This window comes from Parus major, chromosome 7, assembly GCF_001522545.3.
Source record: "Parus major isolate Abel chromosome 7, Parus_major1.1, whole genome shotgun sequence".
In the NCBI taxonomy this organism is placed as follows: domain Eukaryota; kingdom Metazoa; phylum Chordata; class Aves; order Passeriformes; family Paridae; genus Parus; species Parus major.
The window spans coordinates 17,362,455-17,388,783 of record NC_031776.1 but is presented as its reverse complement, the minus strand read 5'-3'; the positions used below and the strand labels follow the sequence as shown (position 1 = coordinate 17,388,783).

The 26,329-nt window shown below is 38.4% G+C and overlaps 2 protein-coding genes across 3 annotated transcripts in view; one reads left to right on the top strand and one right to left on the bottom strand.

Annotated features, from left to right (window-relative positions):
- The first annotated feature begins 6,064 nt into the window (after window positions 1–6,064).
- Window positions 6,065–19,138, top strand: PDK1 (pyruvate dehydrogenase kinase 1). Its single transcript, XM_015634393.1, has 11 exons — window positions 6,065–6,298; window positions 9,473–9,614; window positions 11,077–11,148; window positions 11,701–11,885; window positions 12,177–12,266; window positions 12,570–12,647; window positions 13,263–13,339; window positions 14,019–14,117; window positions 15,030–15,140; window positions 16,291–16,404; window positions 16,534–19,138. The coding sequence occupies exons 1-11, from the start codon at window positions 6,166–6,168 to the stop codon at window positions 16,672–16,674; spliced, it is 1,242 nt and encodes a 413-aa protein (XP_015489879.1). The 5' UTR covers window positions 6,065–6,165; the 3' UTR covers window positions 16,675–19,138.
- Window positions 19,139–19,657: 519 nt separating this feature from the next.
- Window positions 19,658–26,329, bottom strand: part of LOC107207400 (neurabin-1-like) — a 40,696-nt gene continuing 34,024 nt past the window's right edge. Inside the window, exons 18-19 of one of the 2 annotated variants that reach the window (XM_015634387.3) lie at window positions 22,606–22,794; window positions 19,658–21,211 (exon numbers count right to left, since the gene is read on the bottom strand). In XM_015634387.3, the coding sequence (XP_015489873.1) occupies window positions 21,044–21,211; window positions 22,606–22,794 (357 nt within the window). In that variant the 3' untranslated portion in view covers window positions 19,658–21,043. The remainder of the gene's footprint in view (window positions 21,212–22,605; window positions 22,795–26,329) is intronic. The other variant, XM_015634388.2, reaches the window with a different exon arrangement.

Sequence of the window (26,329 nt, the reverse complement as noted above, 5' to 3'; positions counted from 1 at the left end):
GTTTCAGTAGCCACCTGTCCATAATAGTTATATGTGGAAAAAGAGAGGCAACAGGGTGCTCACTTGGACACAAACCAGGAATTAGCACATGAGGTAAAAGGAAACTTCTGAAAGGGGTATGAACCACCAATCCCCACAAAGCACCCTTGTTGCAATGCTGATCTTGATGGCTGCAGTATTGTAACTCCACAGACTGCACAGAACCAGAGAGCTGCTCATGTTCAATAGCTGCAGTAACTTCTAGCACAGAGTAGCAAGGGTGTCAGCAGTTGGTTTGCAGAGACCAGGAGATTAAGCTGTGACGAAATAACCAAGCAACTGCAGCCGGTGCTGTGAGCCAGCAGAGGCGTGTGGACATGCTTGGACGTGCTTCAGCTGCTTTGCCAGACAGCACGGCTGTGTGGCACAAGAGTGGGAGCAGCACATTTCCCTGTAGGGACTGTAACAACTTGCTTCAGTTTTTTATTGCAGTCTTCAGACATCTTTCAATGTCTGTCTTTCCAGGCCCCAGAGTCATAACCCATACAGTACACCTTTTACAGGCTCATAAACCTTGCTAAGTCTTAGCCTTCTGAGATTTATCCCAAAAGAGATATCCCCATTCCTATAATGGGCTTTAAACCCCAGCAAAGGTGTGACATTATCACTATGAAGGGGTTGGGGACCCGCAGTTTGCATTTTTGATATTGCAAGAAAGCCCCTTTCTTCCTTTTCTAGCCCTGCAAAAAGCGGCACCTTTTCAGGGCCATACCTGCCTCAAATACCAAAGAAAACACAAGAGAACAGATTTTTGCAAGAGGAGGTATCCTTGCTGCTCCAAGATAAATCCCCCTTGTCACTGATACACAGTGCTAACTATTTTATCCCTCAATCCCAGCGTCTTGGAGGGATAGGGAAGGAAGGGACAGAAAAGTCAAATACTTTTGCTAGGAACATATGAAATAATGTGTCTGGTAAGTTGATTAAAATAAATGTTTGCCAGATACTGCTTAATTTCTTGAAGTGGAAGGGTCCAACAGTACCCCAGCACAGAGCCAAGAAGTGCATCACTGCCAGGCTACTTACAAGGCATCCGATTCCAGCTTAGCAAGGAGGAACAACATGGAAACGGCTATTCTGGACCTGACCACAGATCCACCTGGACCAGGATCTCACCTCTGACAGCTGCTGAGAGTTGTCCACAGTGTCCTCAAAATACTTTGCTGTTCCTGTTCCCCAAAAATGCTAATGCTTAACTTCAGTGGCTGTGTAGTATATTTTTCCTATATCCAAAAGACATACATAGAATCCTAAGAGTATCTCAAATTGGAAGGGACCCGTAAAGGTCATAGCTCCTGACAGGATTACCTAAAACTAAACTGTGTGACTAAGAGCATCCATGGTAATCATAACATTTCTCCAGCTGCCTCCTGATCTTGAATCACAAAGCTGCACATGGCAAAAATTCACAAACTCCACAGTTTAATTATACACTTGGTAAAAATAAACCCATCTGTTCTTAAATCTGCTTAGTTTGATAACTCCTGTAGAAACCTCTCTGTATTTTTGACCACATTTTTATATATTTTTATTTCTACCTCTACAAAAAAGAGACCAAAGGCACAAAACCCCCAATGAATCCCTAAGAATTTGTCCACCATAGTAAAAGCTCAACTTACCCATAAAAACCTAAGAATGAAGACAAACCTAAGAACAGCAAACAATTTGTACAGGTTAAGTACGCAAGCTGAAAAGAGACATGGCTAAATGGGCCAGATGACTGTGCAGGCATTGCAGCCAAGCATATAAATCACTGAAAGAAAAGAAATTCTAATGATATTCATATCTGTCAGCTTAAGCTTTTTTTCTTAATCTGAGCTGCACCTACTTTGGAGGACCTTCAAGAAAAGGAAAAAAACTAGTACATGCAGCACCCAAGAACTGATGACTTCTAGTGTCACCTTATCAGATGTGAAAGTCTTTCTATGTAATGCCCTACAATATTAAAAAAAAGAAATTAAATTGAAGTTCAACATTGTGTTTTCAGTTCTTTTGAAGTCTGAATTGTTCTGTCCCATTTAAATTATCGATCCAGATGTATTAGAATTTCAACAACACCAAGCAACATGAATATGAGTACAAAAAATGCAGACTAACAAAAATAGTATATTTCTCCTCTTCAGTTTGCATAAGAATTTACAGAAACTAGTACATTAGAGCTCTGGCCAGTGTCACATGGGATCACATCAGAGCAAGCCCCTAGAAAATCATCAATGAGAGAAATGGGTTTTAGGGGAGAAAGAACATTCAAAATTTTCTCCAATATTCTAACAGAACAAGTTGACATGGATCAGGGTCTGATCAATCGTTTAAACAAGACAAGGAAAACACTATTAGGTAAATTAGGCAGAGAGATTCCTCTCTGAATACAGCATTTAAAGAATTATCCACAGTTACTTCTGTGAGTGCTCATCTTGCACAACTTTTCCTGAGAAAACTACTCACTGTTTACATGGCTGTATATGGTCTCTAGCTTACAATGTACAATGATTTATGTAACCTCTTGCAGCCTTTGCCATCTTGTGGCTGGGGACTGCTGTCCAAAGACAACGTTAGGCAGAAGGGGCCAGTTTTTAAAGCATGTCTGTAAAGCTGAAACACAAAACAACAAAACGGTAAAATATACGTCTAAAAGATTAAACCAATCCAGGGCCATCATAAGAGATCGCAACAGTTTACAAAGACTCGATGTACTGCTTGTAGGCACTGCTTTAAACTAGTGCTGGCTCACAGCTGTGAGACCATCACAAAATGGTTTTGAGCACAGCAATTCTCAAGTACAAGTCCCAAACTATTACAAACTTGAGCAGAGTGAGCTACTCCTTGGTGTTCCTGGAGTGGCCTACAAGCAGCAATAAGAAAAACCTGCCAACAAGCTTTTTTTGCAGAAGTGTTGCAGAGACAGACAAGCTGTCTGTTCACCCAAACAGCCACCACTGCCTGGCCAGAGCAGAACAAGGCATTCAGTTTACAGCATAAAGATTAAGGTACAGTTGGATTAGAAACCAGATGAAAAAACCAATCTAATCCTGCTTCATTCTAACATACTATTGCTACTGTTAGTGCTCAGGGAACTGCATCTGGAGGCTGACTGAATCAAATGTTTACCATACTGCAATGCAACATTAAAAAGAGATAAGACAGCCTTAAATGGGGGCAATCCAACAAAGCACTGACCGAATTAATGTGATTGCTGTATCACAACTGCTCTAGTGGATGCCATAGGATATCCATCCCCATTATCAAGTCATACACAAGTCACAAGTACAAGGTTTGTTTAAGGGAAACCAAATCGGTATCAACAATTGAAAAGTTGATAAAAACATAAATTTAGGGGGCAAATACAAGTATCCACAATAAAAAAAGCAAATGAATGCAGGGCATAATCCACTGTTGATACTGTTTTCAGGAATGGCACTGGGAATGATGCCAGCACATCTCCACTGGTGATCCAGTTAGCCATCAAAGGACTGCTTATCCTTCTCACAGGAGCAACCACTGCCAGCATGAATCAAATTTGATTCACACATCAGCAAGTTCCCCACAGGCTGGAGACCTTCACTTCTTTATTTTAATCAATACGGTAACTATAATACATTCCACTCTATATATGTTTCTTCATTGTGGGTACAATCTACTGTTAACAGTTATTATAAGGTAAGGTCATGAGGGCACCTTGCCCACTGAAATGCAAAAGGTAAATTGGGATAATGCTTCTTACTGAACAGTATTGAACAGTATTATGTGGAGAATAACTTGGTGGATGGCACTGTTGCAGAGGCCTTCCTGAAACATATTACTAACATTTAACAAAACCATAATAATTAGCTAACCAAAAATTTCCCTCAAATTACAACTGGAACATAACATTAGCCTGTTTATAAGCAGAGAAGCAAGAGGTGACCAAACTGTCATTCTGTGGAGCACCATGAACTGACTTCAAACATGGGGGAAATGTGATAGTGCATTCCCTCCCACACCTCCTCAGGCCAGCTCTACGATTTCAGGAGTTACCTCCCCCAGCTGCAGTGCAAATGAAACTGCTCCACTGTTACTGGACTTTTCTCCCCCAAAATTTCCAGTAGTTACAAACTTGGTTTACGGCTAGGATGGAAACGTGTTTTTGACTAAAGCCAAGCATCTCCTGACCCAATAAAGAGCAGTACCAAGAGAGGCCCTCTGAACTCTCCCACACCCCAGCAAGCTATGACCAGCAACTCTTCAGGTGGGACACCATCTGGAGCTCGTTAACCCTCAACTCTGCCATACTGGAAACTACAGTCCTCATGGAGCAACTCGTAAATGTAAATGGATTTGATCTATTCCACTGAACTCAAGGGGAACTTTTCATAGTAACTTTGTACACAGGTATAGATGTACATGTGCCTCTGTCCCCGTGTGTGAATTATGGCCTATATAGTAACTAATAGAGTGAATTGCCTTCAAACTCTGCTAGGGCACAAGGTTAAACTCGTATCAAATACTAAATTATTAAAGCAGGTATGTTGACAAAAAAAGGTAGGAATTATTGAAAAATTAATATTATTTGAAAGTTGCTAAGTGCTTGCTTGACATAAGTGACTAGAATTGTTACAGCAAGCTGAGCTATAAGGCTGTATTGTTTAAGTCAAAGATGGATGACAGTTGAAAAGAACAGGCATACACAGTGAAACCTGGAACTAACAGCCTAAACATTATTAATTGTTAGCATAGACAAAACTGTAATTTAAATATTACTCAAAAATTAATAGCTGGAGCAACCACATTGTAACATGGACTACAGAACTGACTGAAACTACCATAGAAACAGACCTAAGAGGATGTGAAGATGACCACGTGGCAAACACTTGGTAACAAAACAACAAAGCAATGAAGGCCAAGAAGGGCCCAGACTGTAATATAGGTAGTGATCCACACTGTTGAGTGGAGAGTTTACACGTAATAATAATTGCCCAGGAATTTCTTTGTCTGGGGGTCGGTCTTTTGAAGTACCTAGCTCAAGCTACCAGGTACCAAAATTTATCTGTATCAGTAGATCTATCTGATGGAGATGAAAACCTAGTGTCAAAAATGTCTTAGATATCTATACCACAGTAAACTTATCAAAAATGCTTATAATCGCTCTTAATAGCCCTTTTTTTTGTTAGTATTTTAGATATTTCTACCAGAGCAGGACAATAAACCATTCAGTACAGAATTTGGTACCTCACAAGATGCGTTTTAACAGGCAGTAAAGTGATTCACTGTGACACACGGTCCAAGAGCTTTTCTACCAATACAGATACATATTGTGCTCATTGCTGACTGATCAGGAGTGCATCTGTATAGGCAGAAGCCCTATTCCTCCTCTGTGTTTTTTGTTTGTTTGTTTGTTTGATTGATTGATAATATTTTTTCTGGTAGCTGAACGAAACCCCAGCCCACCCCGCAGCTGGGCAGACACGGGTGCGACAGCGAGAAGACACATGGCTGTTTAAGCCCCGGCCGATGCAGTCGGGAGAGGCTCTGCCCTCCCGCCGGCATTACGGACAACGCCAGCGCTTCCATGAGTTCCTGCAGTTTCCCGCTCCAGTCCGCGGGTCACTCAAGCTGGGAGCCGAGTCTCCGCTGTCGGGCACGGCCCCATCCTAGGGCGAGGGGGAGCCCTGGGTGTGCTCAGCCCGCACGGCCGAGTCCCCGGGCACCCCAATGCCAGGCGAGAGCCGCTGGTGCACGGGCATCTCTCGGCCTCGCTACTGTCCCTGCGGTCCCGGCCCCCTCACAGCTCCCCTTCCCCGGGCAGGCGGCACCAGCACCCGTAAGGCCACGTACCTGTCCGTGGCCGGGCTCCGCCACGAAGCGAGCGTCGCCTTTTGCCGTCATGCCCTCAAGGCGCCGGGGGCAGCTGAGCGTCCGCCTCAGGCGCTGCCGGGCGGCTCAGGACACCCCCGCCCCGCTCCCTCAGAGCCGCCCTCTCCTCCGCCCCGCGCCGCTGCGGAGCTGGGCCGGGCGGAGACACACGCCCCCCTCGGGCACCTCCTCCCGGCGGCGCGGCGGAGGCGGCCGCGGCCTGGGCAGGGGCCGGGGGAGCGGCGCGGCGGGAAATGGCGGCCGGGCCGGGCTGAGCTGAGGGGACGGAGCCGCACCATGAGGCTGCTGCGCGCCCTTCTGCGCAGCGCTGCCCCGGGCAGCGCCTCCCCGGGCAACATCCCGCAGCAGGTGGACTTCTACTCACGCTTCTCCCCCTCGCCGCTCTCCATGAAGCAGTTTCTGGACTTCGGTGAGTTCCCGCTGAGCAGCTGTCGACCGCTGCCCCTCCTCCCACGGGTGCCCGTGAGGAGCGGGACGGCCGCGACCCCTCACCCCGTCAGCGCTGCCCTGCTGCTCCTTATCTGTGAATGCTGTGCTTTCTGGCAGAAAAGGGCTCTGCTTCCTTCTGGGGCATAAGGCCCAGCTGGCTAGTTCCCGGAGACCGCAACTATGTCAAGGTTGAAATTCAGCTGAAAACTCCAGTTTTTGGCACCAGCAGGGTAGCTGGGTGTTTTCCTGCAGAATCCGCAGTGTTGGGGAGAGGGTGGGAACAGCTGTGACAACTGGTAGCATTAGAGCAGTGACTCAGACAGGTGAGACTGGTTAAGCCTTTTGCTAAGCAGCATGCAGCCTTTTAAAGGCATCTTCCGAACACATGAAGCCTTGAGCCCCAGTTGGCACCGAGGGGCTGAAACAGTCATCACTTATCAGTCACTTGCCTGTGCCCTACAGAAACATTGTACCCAAACGTTGCTGTTTTAGAAGGTGTGTGAGAAAAGGAACAGGATGTAGACAACAAGAGCCATCCTGGAGGATTTGGAATCTAGTCTGGAAAATGAGTAAATCAGTAACAGGACACTGACAGTGCCAAAATCACTCCTAATGCTTCCAGGTTTGACTGTCAGCTTGGAGACAAAAGGGATCACACGAATTGTTCTAGTCTGTTTTAAAGCAAAGACCGTATAGAGGAAGGTTGTGTAAGTCACACTGAGACACCTTTTCAAAGTCTGAGGTCAGAAACATTCTATAATATGTTCTGTTTCCATACCCAAGGCATTTCGGTGTGCATACATGTTTACATGTTATATATTTAACTAGTTAATAGTTTCATGGCTTTTTATAGTTTTGCAAGTAAAACCTAAGTGAGAACAAATTCTAGAACCCCAAACTTTGTATAAGCAGGAAGACTTACAAAGGAGATTTTCTCACAATTATCTGCTGTCACTTCATCCATCTATTCAACGTTTCACTTGTGGCAATGAAATGTATCTGACATTTAAAACTCCAGATTCCTACAGGAGCTCCACCATATGTTCTGTTGCTTCTGTATTTTAAGTAAAGAATCTTGCAATTCAGAGTTTGCTTTGACCTGTATTATTTTACTACTGATATATTGCTTACCATAAAATCATTGTTTATTTTTAAGTCACACTGTTTCCTTATGTCAAAAGATTCTTTCTCTTACTACCTTAACCTTTTTACCTTTATGGTAAAAATAATCTTGAAAGTTTCTACAGTATTTTTTCCTTTCTTTTGCTTACGGATTTAATCACAGAGAGTAAAAACTAATAACAGAAATAAAAAAGAGTGCAAGACAGAGACAGTATTTGTCTGTAACACATATTTGTCTGTAACACATTCTGTAGCCATTATAATCTGATCATGTTTTCATTAAGGAATTTTTTTTCTCCATTTTTAAGACTGAGAGCAGTCAAAGAGGAAATAATAAAATCTGGTAAAGCTAACTTTAAAAAAAGTGAAATGTTCTATAAGCAAATTTAGGTCTACTCTTGGGTTATAAGACCACAGTATTTTCTGTAGGAGTTTTACCCATTCTTTGCCCAGATATAGACAGTAGCTGCACAGGGGAAGAGAGTCACTTGCCTATTCAATTTGCCTGTCCTATACTCCCTTGCATGCTTGACCCAAGATTGCGAAGATAAGACCTTCAGATACAAAAACTATTTTCTGAAATGTAATTTTCTGAGTATATGAGGCATTTAAATATTACATTTACACTCTAATACCTCCAATCTGATTTGTTCTTGGAATTCTACCCAAGAAAATGGAAAGGCCAGTAACAGTCATGCCTGAAATGCAATCTGACTAGGGAGAAGAATGAAAGGTTTCTAGGCAGAGGTCATATGTAGACAGTGCATACTGCTGGTAAGTGCCATTGTGGAGGAATTTCTTGTAAATTTTTCATTTTTTTTAACTGACATTCTTGCGTCAGTGTAGTTTATTATGTGTCTGAGTCTGCCTACTTTAAAGTAAACTGCTCTATTTCAATTTGGTGAAGGTTTTTCATGTTTAAGGCACCCCCAGCTTCCTTTTTTCTTTCCTCATCCCTTCCTTTAATCTGCTTCCCCAACTTCCCCTTGCCAAATGGAAGGAGTGAACTGGGCAGTAACACAGGAGTTAATTTTTAGGAGATACCTGTTGTGAAACACCAGACCTGAAGTATGCACTTCACTGCAGCAGATGGGCAGGTTAGGATGTTCAGATGCTGTTTACGTGACAATCTTTAAGTCTAGAAAGAAGTCTGGCTGAGAATGATGCATAGCATTTCTTAGTTTCTTCCCCACGCTGCACCCTTTCTTGCCTAGGAAAACAAGCTTTGTGGGAGTAAAAGCAGGCCTTGATTTTAATAACCACATTTAATTGCCACCCCCACAGATGACACTTGTTCTTACAAAAGCAGAGGTCAGTTATCAAAAGAGGCAGTATTTTTACTTCTAGCTTTTAAAAGTGTAACAAATTCAATGTATTAGTATCCCAATGGCTAAGCAGAGTAGCTGTCCTACTTTCACTTCTTTCTCACTATTCATGTGAATTCATTCACCTGACTTCTGTACCTGTAAGATTGAATTTAAACTGCAACAGATTTAGTTGAAAATGAGATCAATACTACTGAATTAATTTCCTTAAAGTGTTTGAGGATGAGTTATGATAATTCACTAAGATCAGTGATGAAAAGCAGGCTATATGGGACTATGATACTTTCTTAAGCATCCTTCTCAGAAATAGTTTCCTGTACTGGTTTAATTTGCTTCTCTGACGTGCTCAGAATGACATATTGTTTGATCAGTGCTGGTTAGAGTCAATGTTTACTGCAAATAAAATGAACAATATACATGGATAGAAGCCATATTTTAAGTTGAACAGTATAGGTCTGTAACTGTTGAATTAGTTTGTTTATATACTGGAGATTCTCATTAATGCAACAGAAAGGTTGCAGTATGCCATAAATTTTGAAATACAAGTGGGCTGCTGCCATGAAGCACTGCATTACCTGCATAGCCTGGCTGAGTCAGCTTTGAAATCAAGGTATAGGCCTCTTAGGTAAGAAAGTAGTAGTGTAGTTCTTTACCATAAATATTGACTTTGTTCTGATGTAAATTGACTTTGTTTCTGATGGTCTTAGGATCTGAAAATGCTTGTGAAAAGACTTCATTTATGTTTCTGCGACAAGAGCTGCCTGTGAGATTGGCAAACATAATGAAGGAAATAAGCTTGCTTCCAGACAACCTCCTAAGAACACCTTCAGTTCAGCTGGTGCAGAGCTGGTAAGAACAGTGACATTCCATTCCTTGAAGGGTGACCTTCTGCATAAACACAGCTTGGAGGAACTCACTCTCTTCTACTGAAGGAACATTCTTAGGCTTGTTATGTGCACATCACTTTTTTATACTGAGATGTTAAATATACCAGTGTGATCAGAAACTAAATTTACAGATGTGGGGAAAAAAACCATTTAGGAGCAATTACAGAACGCACAAGGGAATTAAAAAATAATGAAGTGTTGCACACACTCATGTATGAGGAATCAAATTATTTTTTTTTTTAAACAAAAATCCACCAGAGGAGTGTTTAATAGGGAACTTACCTAAAAGTGAAGAAGCTAGTTAAAGAAAACAACAGAAGCATACTAAAGCACAAAATGTTTGAAAAACATTGCAGAAACCATTTACAAGACAGGTTATTGCAGCTTGAGAGTAAAGGTATAGAAAATATGAAGAAAAAGCAATAGGAAGTTCCCAAAGCAAAAACATAAAAGAGAGAGAACATGAAGGTATTAAAGTGAAAAAGACATTATTTGAAAAGTAAAGTTTGCTTCCAAGTAAGGAACTTAGGCATACTTTTTAAAGATGAAAGCAAAACAAAGAGATTGCTTGGCAACTGCTAAAGGCACAAGGATTTCTGTAAAGGCTTTTAAATTTAAGATACCTGCCAAAATCTGCAAGTAAGTGGGATTGACTAGATGACTGAATATGAAAAGAGCTATCAATGAAGATGAAGGCTCTTAATCAAACACAAATGCTTATATTCTCATGATACTAGGTGACACTGATCAAATGGGAAATTAATTCCATTTGGGCAAATGTAAAGCAGAACACAGGGAAGAACCTCCTCTCCTTGTGTGCTTGCTTCCTCACAATGGAAAAAGAAATTTTGATGCTACTGGGAATATTTTTCTGGATATGTCAGTTGATGGCAAGAAAGAAAATAGTGTTAGGAACTAAATAACAAATGGGGAGGAATATAATTGTACCACTGAGTTAGCCCATTATTCCCCTGAATTGCATGCAGCTACATCCTGAACAGAAAAGACCAAGAGGGATAATCAGAGGGTTGGAAAATTTCTACGTGAGAAGAAACCAAATAGAATTCTTCAGCTTGGAAAATACGTTTCTAAGGAAAGGGATGGCAGAAATACTTAAATCATGAACAAATGCAAAGATTTTTCTACTAACAAGAATGCGCAGAGGCTGCAAATAAGTGATCACCTACTGGGTTTAAAACACAAAGGTGATATTTTATACATTCTAATTAAATTGTGGAATTCATTGCTCTGGGAATTTTGGAAGAAAACATCATGAAGAGATTCAAAGGAATCTAACAAAATTCATAGGGAGACAGGTAGAATGATTTGGAAACATGCAACAATGGAAAACCACAACTTGCTAACCAGAGAGATCTGGGGAAGTATATTAAAACTGATCTTTATCCTGTTTGTTTCACTGAAAGGTATGTCCAAAGTCTTCAGGAGATTCTGGACTTTAAGGACAAAAGCTCAGAAGATTCAGGCGTTATTCAGAGGTAAGGCTTTGCTGTCACATATATCTTGTTAATATTGGATAGAAGAACTGGCAAGAAAACAATAGCTGAAAAAAAATTTCCTATCTCAAATCTTTACAGAAAAATTGCAGCAATGTCATCCCATCCCTAAAAGGAGGGTACATTAAAACAGGAAATTAAGCACTTTAGCGTAATGTCATTCTGTAGAATGCTGGCTGGCCATAAGTGCCATTTGACAGGCATGGGTTGTTCTGCATGAAAACAACTGGCACAGTTTTCTATTTCTCTTGGCAGATATCAAGATAATTACATCTTGATATCTTTATTTATTTTCTTGATTCTTGGCAGTATCAAGATAATAAATAAATAATTTTATAAATAGTCAAAATAGTGCATTATTAATTGTTTCAACACTAGTCACCTGAAATACGCTGTAAAGACTGACCTGCCTTCTCATTGCAGTAGGCAGACGTGATATTTTTGTATATATCTTAATTTTTATAGACAGCCACTCTGTTTGACAGAGTATTAAAATCCCTTGAAAGTGAAATACTAACAATGTATTTGTTTTAGTTTTACAGATACTGTGATAAAAATCCGGAATCGCCACAATGATGTAATTCCTACGATGGCTCAAGGAGTAATAGAATACAAGGAAAGCTTTGGCATTGATCCAGTGACCTCACAGAATGTGCAGTATTTTTTAGACCGCTTCTACATGAGTCGCATTTCAATCAGAATGCTTCTCAATCAACACTGTAAGTACCAGTGTTGAAAGGAGAGGAAATGATACCTGTACCATGTCAACTGTATTTTTCTTTAAGTGCTTAGTATGTACTAAGGTGCCACTCAGGAGTATACTATTTGCCTTGCCATTTATCACTCATTCTTAATACCATTCCTAAAATATTTATTAATAGTAGGCTTTTCAGTATGGTGAGGACAGAAATTATATATTGCCTATAAATTTTTTAGTTAGCAAAACTGAAGACACAAACTGAAATTACAAAGTTATGCTGAATATTAAATGATGTTTTCTTTTTTGACAGCTTTACTGTTTGGTGGAAAAATTAATCCAGCTCATCCAAAACACATTGGAAGCATCGATCCTAACTGCAATGTTGTTGAAGTTATTAGAGGTAACTTCAGATGATAAGAACAAGAATCCTGAAAACTTACATGAATGACTATACTAAGAGCAAATACACACCCTGATATGAATATATTGTTTTGTTCTTTCCTACCTGGAGCAGAAGTTCTGTGTGACATGAAATACAATTTTGTTTCTTTTTCCTATAAATGTAGCTTTTCTGAAAAAAATACTAATCTCCCTGACAGCACACACTACTCTCAAACTTTGTTTTTTTGGCAGACTCTTAAGGAGGAAAAAAAAGTGGGAGGGGGAAATGTAACTTCCTCTGTCTTTTACTCTTTTACTATAGATGGCTATGAAAATGCCAAGAGACTTTGTGATTTATATTACATGAGCTCTCCAGAACTTATCCTTGAGGAGTTGAATGGTAAGTGAATGTGGACAAAGCATGTTCTTGAACATCATGATGGCTTCTTCTGAAGGAGCTGGCGGTGAAATGTTCTGCTTTTTACAGAATTCATGTGTTCTCTGTATTTACTGTCATAGATTGGGTTTTTTAAAATTTGGCAGAACGCTTTCCCCATTCCTCCCTTTAATCAGAAAACTGACTTGAGTAAAAGTCTTTGATTCTAGAGCTGTTGATATAACAAATTTTAGCAGGCTCCTTCCCTTGCTAAGATTTCATGTCTTCACCTGACATTATTGCATCTTACTCTCTCTGCATTTCTTGCAACATGTTAAAGATTTATACAAGGTGTTCCATTCCATCTTCATGATACCTATAAGGAGGTTATTTGAAAGCAACTATGATGTACCCTAGTCAGTGATCCCATACTGGGTTTTAAGATTAATTTCTAAAGCAGCAAGCAACATTTGAAAATCATGATTATGACTTTTGATTAACACACGAATTTTCAAAATATTTCTGTTCAAATTTTCCTTCTTTCCATTTGTCAATACAAATTTACATTTTGAATTACTGTGGGAATGAATAAAATACATGTCATTTGCTATTTAGTTATTTAGATTCTCTTCTCTCCAGCTAAATCACCAGGACAGCCCATGCAAGTGGTGTATGTGCCATCACATCTCTATCACATGATTTTTGAACTTTTCAAGGTCTGTGCACTTACCATTAATTACACAATTCTTTCATACATCTTTGTTTACTGAGGCTGTACTGCTTTGACTTTCCAAACTGATTCTAGATCACAGTGTGTTTCTTCAAGTGCAAACTTGTTGCCATTTGACTGCAAGAACACAGCTACCCTGTACTATTAGAGTAATTGCATAGAAAATTAACAGCTTTGGAAGATGTATCTGTTTTACCTAGCCACTGAATACCTTCTGAATAGACAGCTTAAATCTTAAAATGTATGAAGACACTATTTAATAAAGCAAGTGACAATAAGATATCCCATAAATTGTGTATCTTCAAATCTGATAAAATGTGTAACAGGTCCTGTAGAGCTCTTCAGAAGCAGTTTACTCCTAGACTTCTCTTGGATTTCATGTCATATTGCATGTACTATGTGCATTATAAAAAAATCTAGAACACAAATGCTGTTAATTAAACTATTCATGATTCCTTTAAAAAAATTAAACATTTGCAGCCTCTGTATTATAATAAACTAAATATATACTGATATTGAATAAACCAGGAATTTCAAAAAACCCATTCTAAAACCAATATACATTTGTTCTGATTCTTAAATACATGATAAAAATAACTGCTAAATTGATATTTTAAGATAATGTATAAAGTGAGTAGGATTTAAGTTGTGCTTGAAAATTACAGAATGCAATGAGAGCCACCATGGAACATCATGTTGATCAATGCATTTATCCTGCAATTCATGTACACATCACGTTGGGAAATGAGGATTTAACTGTGAAGGTACTCACTTTTTTTACTGTTCCAAAGGTTATTTTTTTTTTCCTGTCATGAGCAGCATATTAGTAACTTGAGCTGGTGATCTGGTTCCATCAATAGATTTATGTGACGACATATGTAAGTAAAAAAACCCTTATGGAATTTCACGTACTACCTCATGAAGAAGCTGCAGTCACACTCAGGGCTCTGCAATAGCATCCTGTACTTGCTTGTGTCTTGCCTAGCTCGGAAGTAACCATGACTAAAAATGAAGTAGCATCTTCATACAATTGTAACATCAACATTTTCTAAGTGACAATGACAGAACTATACAGGTGTTAAACAACTGAAGAAAGGGAAATATATATTGTATATTCCAAACAAACCTCCTAAAGTAGAGTTTGCAGTTTCTTCTTTTTCTGTACAACATCCATGTTTGATTTCAAAGACCAGCTGGAAGCACTGGGTTTTTTATAGGTTTAACTAAACTGCAGTAAAGCAACTCCTCTGACTTACTCCTTCAAGTATTAGGTTTTAGTAAATTATATTTAAATGACAGTATTCTTGAGGAATAAAGATAAAATACACAAAACCTAGCATTTGCTAAAAGGTATAGATAGTGACTTCAGACAAAAGTGTGTTATGAACAAGATAAAAGCAATGCACAATTCAAGCAGAATTTCTTTTCCTCCAAGAGATTATGAATGCTTCTTATTGGCAGTATTTTATTTAATGGCTTGGAAAAGGGATGAAAGGGAAGGATTCATCTCTCCTTGGTCATTGTTGAAAATGAGAATTAAAGAAAATCTGTAACTTGGTAGGGACAGCTTCAAATAATACTTTGACAGAACTTTCCCTGGCTTATTGTTTGAGAAAAGCAGTCTTTTATAAAAATAGATTCGGGGATATAAAGCTAAATGGTCCTTCTTGTTCCAGATGAGTGACCGTGGTGGTGGTGTTCCTATGAGGAAAATTGATAGACTGTTCAACTATATGTATTCAACAGCTCCACGTCCTCGTGTTGAGACTTCACGAGCTACACCTTTGGTATGCAAGTCTTTTATACCCTGGCAACATGGACAGGTCTAATTGTCACAAAAACCATTTAGCCAAAGCGGTGAAATACTGATTTTATAGATATTTCATTGAGTAATATTTGAATTTTACTTAATTCAAGCTTAATTAAAGTATTTTCCAAAAAATAACAGGAAAATGGCATAAAACACTAAAAATTATTTAAATTTGTTCAAGATTTTCTTTTTTTCTACTAAATCTAAAGATCAGCCACCTCAAGCAGAGTACTTAAGTATTCTGCACATACTGCAGTGAGAACAGGATTCAGAATTATTTTTGTAGCCACTCAATGAAAGGAAGAAAATTGTAGCAATGACCTTAGATCAAGGCTATAGTTCATTTGTATTGTGTAGTTAATTGCACCAGCCCCCAGCAAGGATGACAAGTGACAGGGCATATGAAGAAACCACTTTGGTCTCGTGTGAATGTAATAAATGCACAAGAAATAAAGCCTAAGCTCTCAGAAATTAGAATCTCTGAACAGCTTTCCTGTATTTACTCTCCCACATTGCATCATTTAAAAATATATGTAGTTCTGTATGTTGATGATTCTGCAACTCACGAAACATGGGATCTTTCCAGAGGAGTGTTATGCATGCTCACTGGGAGATTACCTCTAAAATTTAGTATTTAAACAAAAAATCATGCTTAACACTTTAGCACTCTGTCCTGCTATTACAGCCAGGGCTTGTGAGAATTTCAGTATAAGCTGCATGCATATTCATAGACATTGTGTCTTGAACCTTTTTTTTTGTATACTGACAGTGAAATATATCTGACTTTAGGACACTACTCAAGATTAGTAGCTCCACGAGGCGTGATGTAGACACAGCAGAGTTTTATCTAATGGCATCTCTTCAAAAAGCTACCATATAGTACAAGATGTGTTATCTACCCACCCTGATTCCTTTGTCAGGCAGAGTCTTCTCATAACAATCATTCATGCATTTTTCTGGTTTTGGGGTAAATAACAGCTTGGGGGAGAGGAGGGCATAATAGTTAACATCTTAACTCCTGTTACTCTCAAACATCATGCTTAGTTCGTCTATTTTACCTATTAAATTAAAACAGAAAATGCCACTGATTAATGCAATTAATAAAGTATATTTTTTCTCCTGATCAGGCTGGATTTGGTTATGGCTTACCCATATCACGTCTGTATGCACAGTACTTCCAAGGAGACCTGAAACTGTATTCCTTAGAAGGCTATGGTACAGATGCAGTTATTTACATCAAGGTATGATGCAACACTCTACCACTTTAGATTTATCAGCAACTCTAATCTAAACTGCTAATGGAACTCCTTGTTTCATTATGATAACTTCAATTAAAAAGAATCATCAGCTACAGCTTTTTCTCTTCACAGGCCTTATCAACAGAATCAATTGAAAGACTCCCTGTATACAACAAAGCAGCCTGGAAACATTATAAAGCAAATCATGAAGCTGATGATTGGTGTGTGCCAAGCAGTGAGCCAAAGGATATGACCACTTTTCGCAGTATGTAGCTTTTTCCTCAGCAGCTCCTAAGAAGTACGTTTGTCTATGAAGGGAATTTAGAAGACCTAATTTATACCAAGATGTTGAGCCACTTAGATATGTGAAAGTAATTTTAAGTGGTGTAACGGAAAGTTTACTATATTTAGGCTTTTCTGAAATTAAAAAATCAACAGCCACCTAAACCCCCTAACCTGGATTTATAAAGAAAGGTCATACTTCATTTGTTTCACTTTCTGTTTATGACTGCTTTCAGAGCTAAGTCAAAGGAACAATATTTTGATTTTTATAGGGATCAATGCAATGTCTATCACATCTGATATTAATTTGTATTATTACAAATTTTATTAGAAAAACTATTGAAAAAGCTTACTGAAACATTCTTCCATTATACAATTCTACAGATTAATGAAAAACTTGTGTAAGAAATACTGAGCTCATTGCTAACTTTGCAACTGCATTGGCACTTTCTTTTATCCTAAGCATGCTGAAGCTTAATTTTGCTAAGTTAGATATGTTGCCTACATATACTGCCTACATCAAGGGGTTTTTTTTCAGCTGTAGAAATCACACATCTCCAGAGGGATAAAAAAATTTTAAAAAGTGTTTTTAACTGCTACTACTGGTATAATGTATCTCAGGTATGTGGCATCAGTTGTATTTCTTTGGTTGTAATGTGAATATATAATGGATGTGAAAAACTTATCTTGCCCTGATCATTGTGAATTAAAAATTAGCATTGGCTTGTGTACAGTAGAGAAATGTTGTCTTGCACTTGCCTCTATTTCTGTAGGTCATACCAAAACACAGTATCAACATTCTAGCCTTCAGACTTGGGCATGTCAGGTACAGCTGTAAATGGAAACTATTTTAATACACAGATTTTTAATATTTGTCTGTAATAGGGCATCTCTATTACTTTGACAGTATAATATGTGGAATTAAGTTTCTGAAAGTACCTTTGCATTTGTGATACATGTTCCTGGCCTCATTTTTGTAGTAACTGGAATTCACACTATAACATAAACATGACAACCAGAGTATGTTAATCAGTCAAAGACAAATCAGAACATACAGAGGAAGATAGAGAGGGGAGTGAATCTTGCATTTCAGCTATAGAGTCCTTTTAATAAATAATTCAATTTAATGCCTACTGTATGAGCTTTGTTCAAATCATACACATCTATGTTGCACCTTGATCTCTGATCAGTCATTCCTGAACATTTTTGGAGTGATGCAGTTAAAGTCATTGAGGCCTAATCCTTTTCTCAGTTAATTAAACTGCATGTAATTCAGTGGGTTTTGTTCTGCAGCTGGCATGCATAATCCCTCTCAGAAACAGTAAGCCTAGCTTTTGCTAGTTTACTATCTCTGTGCAGAGCAGAAGGTGAGATACCACAAGTATAGGGGATAGGTGGGATGTTGGAAATTGAAGGTATGCTACTCTAGTTGTAGCTGAGCCAGGTTCAAGATTTATCACCTGCTATCTCCCCAGCCAAGTTCTGCAAAACAATGAAATGGTTTTATACCCTCGTTAAGCTAACGTAGATAACTTTAATAGAAGTGTGTTACAAACTGGGCTGTACACACAGTTAAGCTGACAGTCTGAGGGAGGATTATTGTATATTAATTGCCACCAGAACAGTAGGGTTTACCTATTCCACTTAAGCTTGTGGGCACCTTGAGGCCCCTGTTTTTCTTCCTTACAAGGATTTGGGGTAATAACTGGCACACCTTTCAATCTGCATGGCTACAAGTGAGGAGAACTGAGAGCTGTTCTCTTCTTCGGCCCTGGCAAAAGGATGTGAGAAATGCCACACAGTATAAAATGGGGCCTGTACAAATGTAAGAAGGGACACGTGCAGCTACTGCTTTTGCTAAAGCTGAAAGTTACAGCAAGGGCTTTTAAAAACTCCGAGCTGAAGCTGAGCATTCCAGCCTTTAAATCTCTTAACTAATTCAATTGATTTTAGTAACATCGGACAACTACAAGTGGCATTTCTGAAGAAAAGCTGAGTTTCTACAAACTGTCTATTAAGTATTTTAGTAAAAGTCTCCGTGTTCTCAGCTAACTACCAACTGAATTCTGATTACTAGACCAACTTGCTGTATAATTATATTTGTAGTTCTCTTCACCTGCCACCCCAAATGATTATGGTGAAAACACAAATGCATAGTATTTTGATTTACAATATTTAATCCTTGTTATAAATTTGATCTTTGATAACTTTTAGTTTAAACAGAAGTGCAGAAGACAACTTTTGTATTTAGTATGTTCATTACTATACTGAAGTCATTGTGAGCACACTGGTTGAAGTGAATCACTACAGAACAGTAGCATACTGTCAAAATGCAGAGATTAATAGTTTTGTATGCAAATTAGCTCAGTCTTGCACTGTAAAATTAATCTTGATTTGTGTTAATTTTTTGAAAGAATTGCTGGATTTATTCATTAAAACTATTGTAAAAACGAAACCTTGTTGTGTGACTATGTAGCTTAGTACAGAGCTCGTTCCGTGCAGCCAGCCTTCTCATTCAACATCCACCAGATGTTAAACGCTGTGGGCTGTGATCATCAGTGTTCTCATGCTCAGGTGCCAGGGGAGTTTATCAGCCCTTCCATGGCCCCTCTTTACCTGTAACAGCTCTGCACACAGGGAAACCTCTGAAACCATTATTTCCACTAGTCTCCTTCATGAGAAAACTCCTCCCAGGGTGCAATAGTAGGCTTAAAGAGAAAATATTCTGTGCAATATTCTGTGTTCTAGCTGTGAAAATACTCAACTTTCTTGACTGAATTAATTAAAGCGTGGTTTTATGCGGGAGATCCTGAGCATTTGATGATTCCATAGTTCTAATTCCTTTCTCTTTCATCAGTAGGGCAGCATTCCTCTTTGGTTCAAGGTCTGTAAGTTTGGAACACAACTAAAAGCTACCATGAACAAAGCAGATAAGTTAAATCTTGACCAAAGAATGCATAAAATTGAAATATAATCTCTTTCAAGAAAGTAATTATTATCAAGATATTCAAACTTTATTTTGGAAATGCCTAGTGTGCAGAAGCATTTCCACACAGTCCTTTTGCTGAAATTCTTAAGAAGTTTATACAAAAAAATAATAAATGTGAAACACCAACAGTGAAGTTCATTCATTTAATTAAAATGAAAAACAATCCATAGATTTAAAGGAGAACTTGGTCCACATAAACAAACTATGTAAGTTTTGTTCTAGTCCATTCTAGGGTGGAACTGATATTTAATCTAGTCTATGTTTCTGGAATAATCTAAATTAAGGAAGTGCTCTTGTAGTATCTCTAGAAAATAGTATGTAAATATACAAAACACCAAGTCATGTTCTAAGCTATTTCAAGAATCAAATCCTCCTTTAAAGAGAAATAATCTGTAGTCTACAACTGAACATTTAAATACAAGGCAGAAACCCAGTGCGTCAGTGATAATTTTTCCTACAAGTCTTCCCTCAGTATTTTAAGTCTGAAAAACAGTATTGTTTAAAATTAGCAAATATATAAATTTGGTCCGCAAAAAATCTTGTAGCATGTAGAAAAGAGAAATACATGTATTGCAAATTGATCTTATTCATAGCATAGATCTATAAAACTATGTATTATTTAGGAAAAATAGGTTAAAAAGGATCTTATTTATAGGCTTAAACCTTGTCCCAACACCATACAGGTAGTGTACAGAAAACTTAGTATTATGTTTAGGATATGTAGTTTGTGAAAACTACTTAGTATTTCTTCTTCGTTATTTTCTCAGTAAATTGCAACACATAGAATTCAAAACCAATGTGCTACTAAAGTGAACTTTGAATGAAGTTCCAGAAGTACAAGAATTAAAATAATCCTAAATTTGAAATACATGCTTTCTTTTTAAATTAACTTGACATTACCATTTTCTTAAACTTAATTTTTACTATACATCTCTAGTGGCAACAGATAAACAGACTGTCACAGACTGAACTTGTTGGCAGGATTTTTCTATTGTCCCTCTATCAGCTTCAACTCTATCAAATGCTAGTTGACTAATACTGGAATGATTTTTAAGACAGCATTCTACTTTTCACAAACATCAATTTCAATGAAAAGGGAATATGACACGTCAGAAGAAGAAATGTTACTTAAGGCAGAAAGTTAAATTATTGTCTATTAATACAGGCAGAGTCAACTAGAAATAAAAATACTGAAAACATTATTTCATTTTATTGGGCTGCAATGGGGAGGGACTGAAATTAAAAAGAAAAAAAACCACCTACCACATTGAACTGTTGCACTTTCCCTCCTCCCTCAATTGTACAATTATATACAAATCTGCCGAACTTCATCAAGATTAGGCAAGTCTGCACTAAAATAAAATGCTCATTTTAGCAGCTTGATTCAAGAGTGGCCACCACTCTGCCAGTCTTGCGAACTTCTTTCTCCTTCTTTTGAACCTTTTCCTTCTGCTTTTCCAGTTTTTCCTGTGTTTTTCTAATATCCTTAATTTTTTTCTTTATTGTTGATCGGTCATTTTGACTGGAAACTCCCAAAGCCTTTGAAGGAGGAAAACAAAACAAAACCTCATCAATAACTTTTTTTTCAACAGCACTGTCAACAGTGCTTGTACATTAACAATGTAAGAAAGTGTTATTCACTTTTTGACATGATAGTCTGTTTATTTGAAAAACAAAGACTTAGGACCTTGAAAACATTGTAAATAATCATCTGGGTAACAAGGTAGGTAAGAAAACCAAGGCCAGCTCTTCAGTTGTGAAATAACAGTTTTGTGTCACGTTTTACAAATATGTAAGCCCCTGAGAACTTCCCGAAAATAACATCATAGGTAGTAGTCTCCAGATATTTTTACAGCTCCTTTTATACACGAGTTTCTATTCAGTAACTACTCTTTAATTTTAAGGATTTGAAAGTGTATTGTTAAGAAGTGTCTCAGGAAGCGGACGGAATAGTTCGATTTGCGATCGGCAGGTGGCAGCACACGATTCCGAGTGCCTGACCGCACTCGCACGGTGTCAGCCCAAACGCATCAAGTGCACACTGAGCTTTTGGCATCAACGTTTGGGGTTCCACAACTGGAAAGTCATTTGGCAGGCCAGTCACTGGTATTTTCTCTGTGCCCATTAAATTTTATAAAATACAGGATATTTAGTGTTGCATGTCTATTTAAAATGCAGGCATATTCTGGAGACTGAAGTTAGAACACCTTTCCCCCCCAAGCCCCTCAAATTCTGCTATTGATCATTTATAATAATTTGCCTTACACCAGAATAGACCAATGAACTTCTTCCAGCTGCACATCTTGCCTGTCCATAATGCAGTTTCATAATCTAACAAGAAAGAAAAACTGCAGGAATTTACTGTAAGGGATACATATGCACTGCAGCTTGCAGGTGTAAAATGGTAAGAAAAGGCTCAGAAGATTCAGAATATGTATTTTCAGCAGGAGTAAAAGCCTGAGACATTTAAAATGTCACCAAATAGGATTTCAGCCTTCCCATTTGAAGAGGAAATGTCAAAGGTACAAATTTCTAAAACTGGATCCTGTGACTATTTGAATTGGCCAGAACTTGTTTTGATATGACCTTATGTTGAGATTGGTGACAGAAACATCAAGACTCCTTGGAAAATTATGCTGCCTTTCATTTCCTCAAGATACAAACAAGGAAGCAATATTTGTTGTTTTTCTGGCTATAAGCAGCCACTCTTTAATTCTACAATTACAAATTACTATCTAACTAATAAAACAACAAGAGCAAATAACTCTACCCCTTAAAAAGCCACAAAACCAGGAAACTGGATTTTGTAGGTTAAAAATATAAGCAGTGAAATAATAATAATATATAATACATAATGATATGTAAAATGTAATAATATAATATAAGCAGTGAAACCTATACAGTTACAAATCTACCTCAGGATGTTCACATACCTTCAGCTTCTCACTGTCAAGCTGCATCAACTGCTGTCCATCTACGTTCATAGCTGTGAACTCTGTAATATACTGCTCCATGTTCATTCCCATTAACCAGTGGCATACTTGCTGGGTAGTCCATTCAGAAATAGGTCTACTGTGCCACTGATTTTGCTTTCCTGTTGTTGTAAATTCATCATCCAATGCCTAACCGATTGAGAAAAGTCACCATAAGCAATATTTTACTTGACTGTACGTTGAATTCCAACTGTCAGCTGAGTTTGGTTAATAAAGTGCATTTTTAAACATGCCGTACTCCAAAAGTCAAGTTCTTGAGATCAGTTTTCCCAGTTTACTATAAACAAGACACTTCAACATTCAACACAAACTAAGTCAGAAACAGAGAACATAAATAGTAAACTGGACCTATCCAAACAATGAACACACTTCCTCAGTTAGTTGGTTAAGGTAGCTCTATCTTAGTGTTAGATGCTACCTTACACACCATGAAGAATTATCAAGCACTTCAACTCTATTATTATTGTTAAGTGATCAAAATCCAGAATAAAAGCAATTCTAGTAGCTAGTAAATCTGGTGAGCGTTCTAGGTACAGTTTTATTACATTTTGTACATTCGTAAAGAGAAGATTGTTTGTTCTTTGAACAAATGCTATTACATCAACATTTTAAAAGGTCTGCCCAAATAGAAGATGACCATTTCAGAAACCTAACTGCTTGCAGACTTCCACTGAAAATACACTTTTCCAGCTCACGGAGCTTTTGAGGTACCCTACTTCAATTTAATTTTGCTACTGAGAGGAAAAGTTACTGCTATTTGTCCTGAAGCACTATTACTTCATCACAAGAGAAAAGCTACACTGTTCCTACATTGAGCAACAGAGCTAAGCTCTGTAGAGAAGAAATTCCAGAGTGGTACTTGAATCAGTGATACCGGTTAACTAAAGCTTTATTCACTATCCAGAATCATTTCTCATTAGCACATGACTGAGTACAGGCTGCATTAGACTTGCAGACTGCTCCACTGGGCAGCTTCCACTACTCATCCAAGATATTTGTAAACAGCAGAAAATATGCTCCCCTTTTCCAGCAAGCCTTATACACTCACTTGTAAACAGAAAATGTGGGAAAAAGTTTTCTAGTTATGGATTGGAGAGATGACCCTGTAAAGTTGCAGGTGAACAACTACAGCAGCCAGCCAAAGGGATCTCAGAAAATTCAGCTTATTTGATGGAATATTTGGGAGAGTTGATTGATGTAACAAAATTATTGTGGCGATTACAAGTCAAGGACAGTGAGATATAGGCCTGTCACATGATCTGATCATACAACACAATGGATCTAAGCATATCACATGGAAGACATGTAGGAGGGGAAACATAACATTTTCAGATTTCCAGTTTAGTGATGGACTACATGAAATTTGAAATGGTTTTGCTTTTCCTGGTCTGTGAAACAAGGGACAGTAGCTACATTAAGAGGCAATGCAGATAAATAGGAATGAGTTTGTAGAGCCGAACAGTTTGTGCTGGGGTCCTAAAATCCACACTAGAAGGATTTCAAAGGATTTTCACTTCCAAATAGCTCTAGTCTGATCACAAAGATTCAATGGCCACTAGCAGCTGGAACATAGCAGTTGGAATGCTCCAACCACTGTTGGAGCACATCTGATTTGATTTCTGAGATAAATCAAAGTAAGGCAAGTGGGAACAATCAGAATATTTATTTCAAAAATGAACTCCTTATCCAAATCAAAATGCTTATGTAGATAAAACAAGTGGGAACACATCTACCTTACTGCTGTGAAAGAGAAGAATAGCAATTTGCATAAAATAACAGCAAAGGGCTCTAGATGTTTGGCTTGAAATGCTCTATACAGCATCTGTATCAAGACAACTGGAGCACTAAGTCTTCTATCCAAGCTATCAAGCTTGAGATGCTTCATACAGAGAAGATTAGTTGGATAAATTACCAAGGGAATTTTAAAATGCACATTTATTTGAAATAATTTTACATAACAGTACTCCCCAACCTGATACTGCAACACAAAATATATATTGGCAACTTTGTCTCATACTAGCAATGTGTTCCTGAATAGTACATAAAAAGGGGAAACACTTTGCATTTTAAGTAGGACCTGTGTATCAGGTGTGCTCTATCAGCCACAAGAAATACTAAAATATATGCTGTCACATGTGTATTTTTTTATTTATCTATGTACTTTTATCATTTGTGGTGGGGGTGTGTGTGTATCTATATATCTCCTTTACACGAAAAAAATCGTGTATTGTTTTACTCCAGCTGGAACTCACTCCAGATTTACCGAATCTGTGTAAAATGCAAAAACTTCCTTTCTGTAATTTCAAAAACTTCTATGCAAAAACTTCCCTTCTGTAATTTCAGAGTGCAAGTACCTGAATATGTATTCTTGTCAAAAAAAGAAAGGGACCCGGATTCTTTAATTTCTTATAGAATTGCTGTCCCCTGACAGAATCTTGGGGGGGTCTCTGAAGCAGTTTGTCCAAGCAGCATAGATTAGAGCACTTAACAGACTGCACTATGGAGGAGTCCTCCAGGCTTAGCTATGAATTGCAGCTTAGGGTTTCAGTATCATCAGTTGCTAACAAACTCCTTCTACTTCATACTGGTAAAGACAGAACCCTAAAGCCAGAAGTTATAGCATCTGAATCTATGTCAAAACACGGAGACATCAGCTTCTCACAGATCTTTAATACTATAAAATCTGCATTTTTCACTACTATACAAGGGAAAACATCTGTGACTATTTTTCAGAATACAGGAAAGTGAAAACTGTAGGAGGATAAGATGAAGAATACCAACTTTTGATTAAGGCTTACTGGTTATTAAGAAATACCTCTACATAATTTTTTTTCACAAATGTCCACTCAAAGGCAGAAGGAATGTGACAAGCTGTGTTTGTACAGCAAAGTTAGAGTCCCCAAAACAGCCAATACACACACAAGAGATCAGCTACAAATGCAGAAAGCAGAACTAAAACTACTTCTAAGGTATAGAAGTATGAGAAAGCCATGTGCTCCTGCATAAAAATGCATGTGATTCAAAAAGCAAATAAAGGCTCTGGAGATAAAAATACAAAGCCAAAGAAAACACCACTGCCATCACACCATTTAACATATTAAGAACATTAGAAGGATTACCCAGCTAGCTTGCTAACCATCTGTGAGTGAAGTCCCTCTGCTGTAACTAGCAGGCTGCTAACAACTGAACCCTCACCAGGCAATCACATCCTCAAACTGCCTGTGAGCACCTGCCCAGCAGAGAGGCAGACTCCTCAGTGCTGCCCCTATCTATACCTCTAAGAGGTGCTTCCATCATCAGTTTCCCAACAATTCCAGGATTTGTAAGGCAGTGTGCAATAGCCCACTCCTCTGAAAGCCAGAGTTACACTGGCTAGCACAACTCCTGCTGCATACTTATGAACCCATCTGGACAACCATCAGGCAGAAATTATTAAGAGCTTAAGTTAAGGATCCTATTCAGTATCTTTATTGGTGATTTGAATGAGGGCACTGAGTGTACTCTCAGTAAATTCATGGACAACACCAAGTTTAGTCAGAGTGTTGGTCTGCTGGAGGGTAGGAAAGCCCTGCAGAGGGTCCTGGACAGGCTGGATCAATGGGCCAGACCAAAAGCCTGAGGTTCAGCTTGACCAAGTGCTGGTCACATTGGCACATTGGCCACA

Bases quoted from the DNA above. Each gene is read 5' to 3' on its own strand.
- PDK1 (XM_015634393.1), top strand. From the start codon at position 6,166: ATGAGGCTGCTGCGCGCCCTTCTGCGCAGCGCTGCCCCGGGCAGCGCC. The intron at 14,118-15,029 runs GTACTCACTTTT...TTCTTGTTCCAG, and splicing joins ATGAGGATTTAACTGTGAAG to ATGAGTGACCGTGGTGGTGG. The intron at 16,405-16,533 runs GTATGATGCAAC...TTCTCTTCACAG, and splicing joins ATGCAGTTATTTACATCAAG to GCCTTATCAACAGAATCAAT.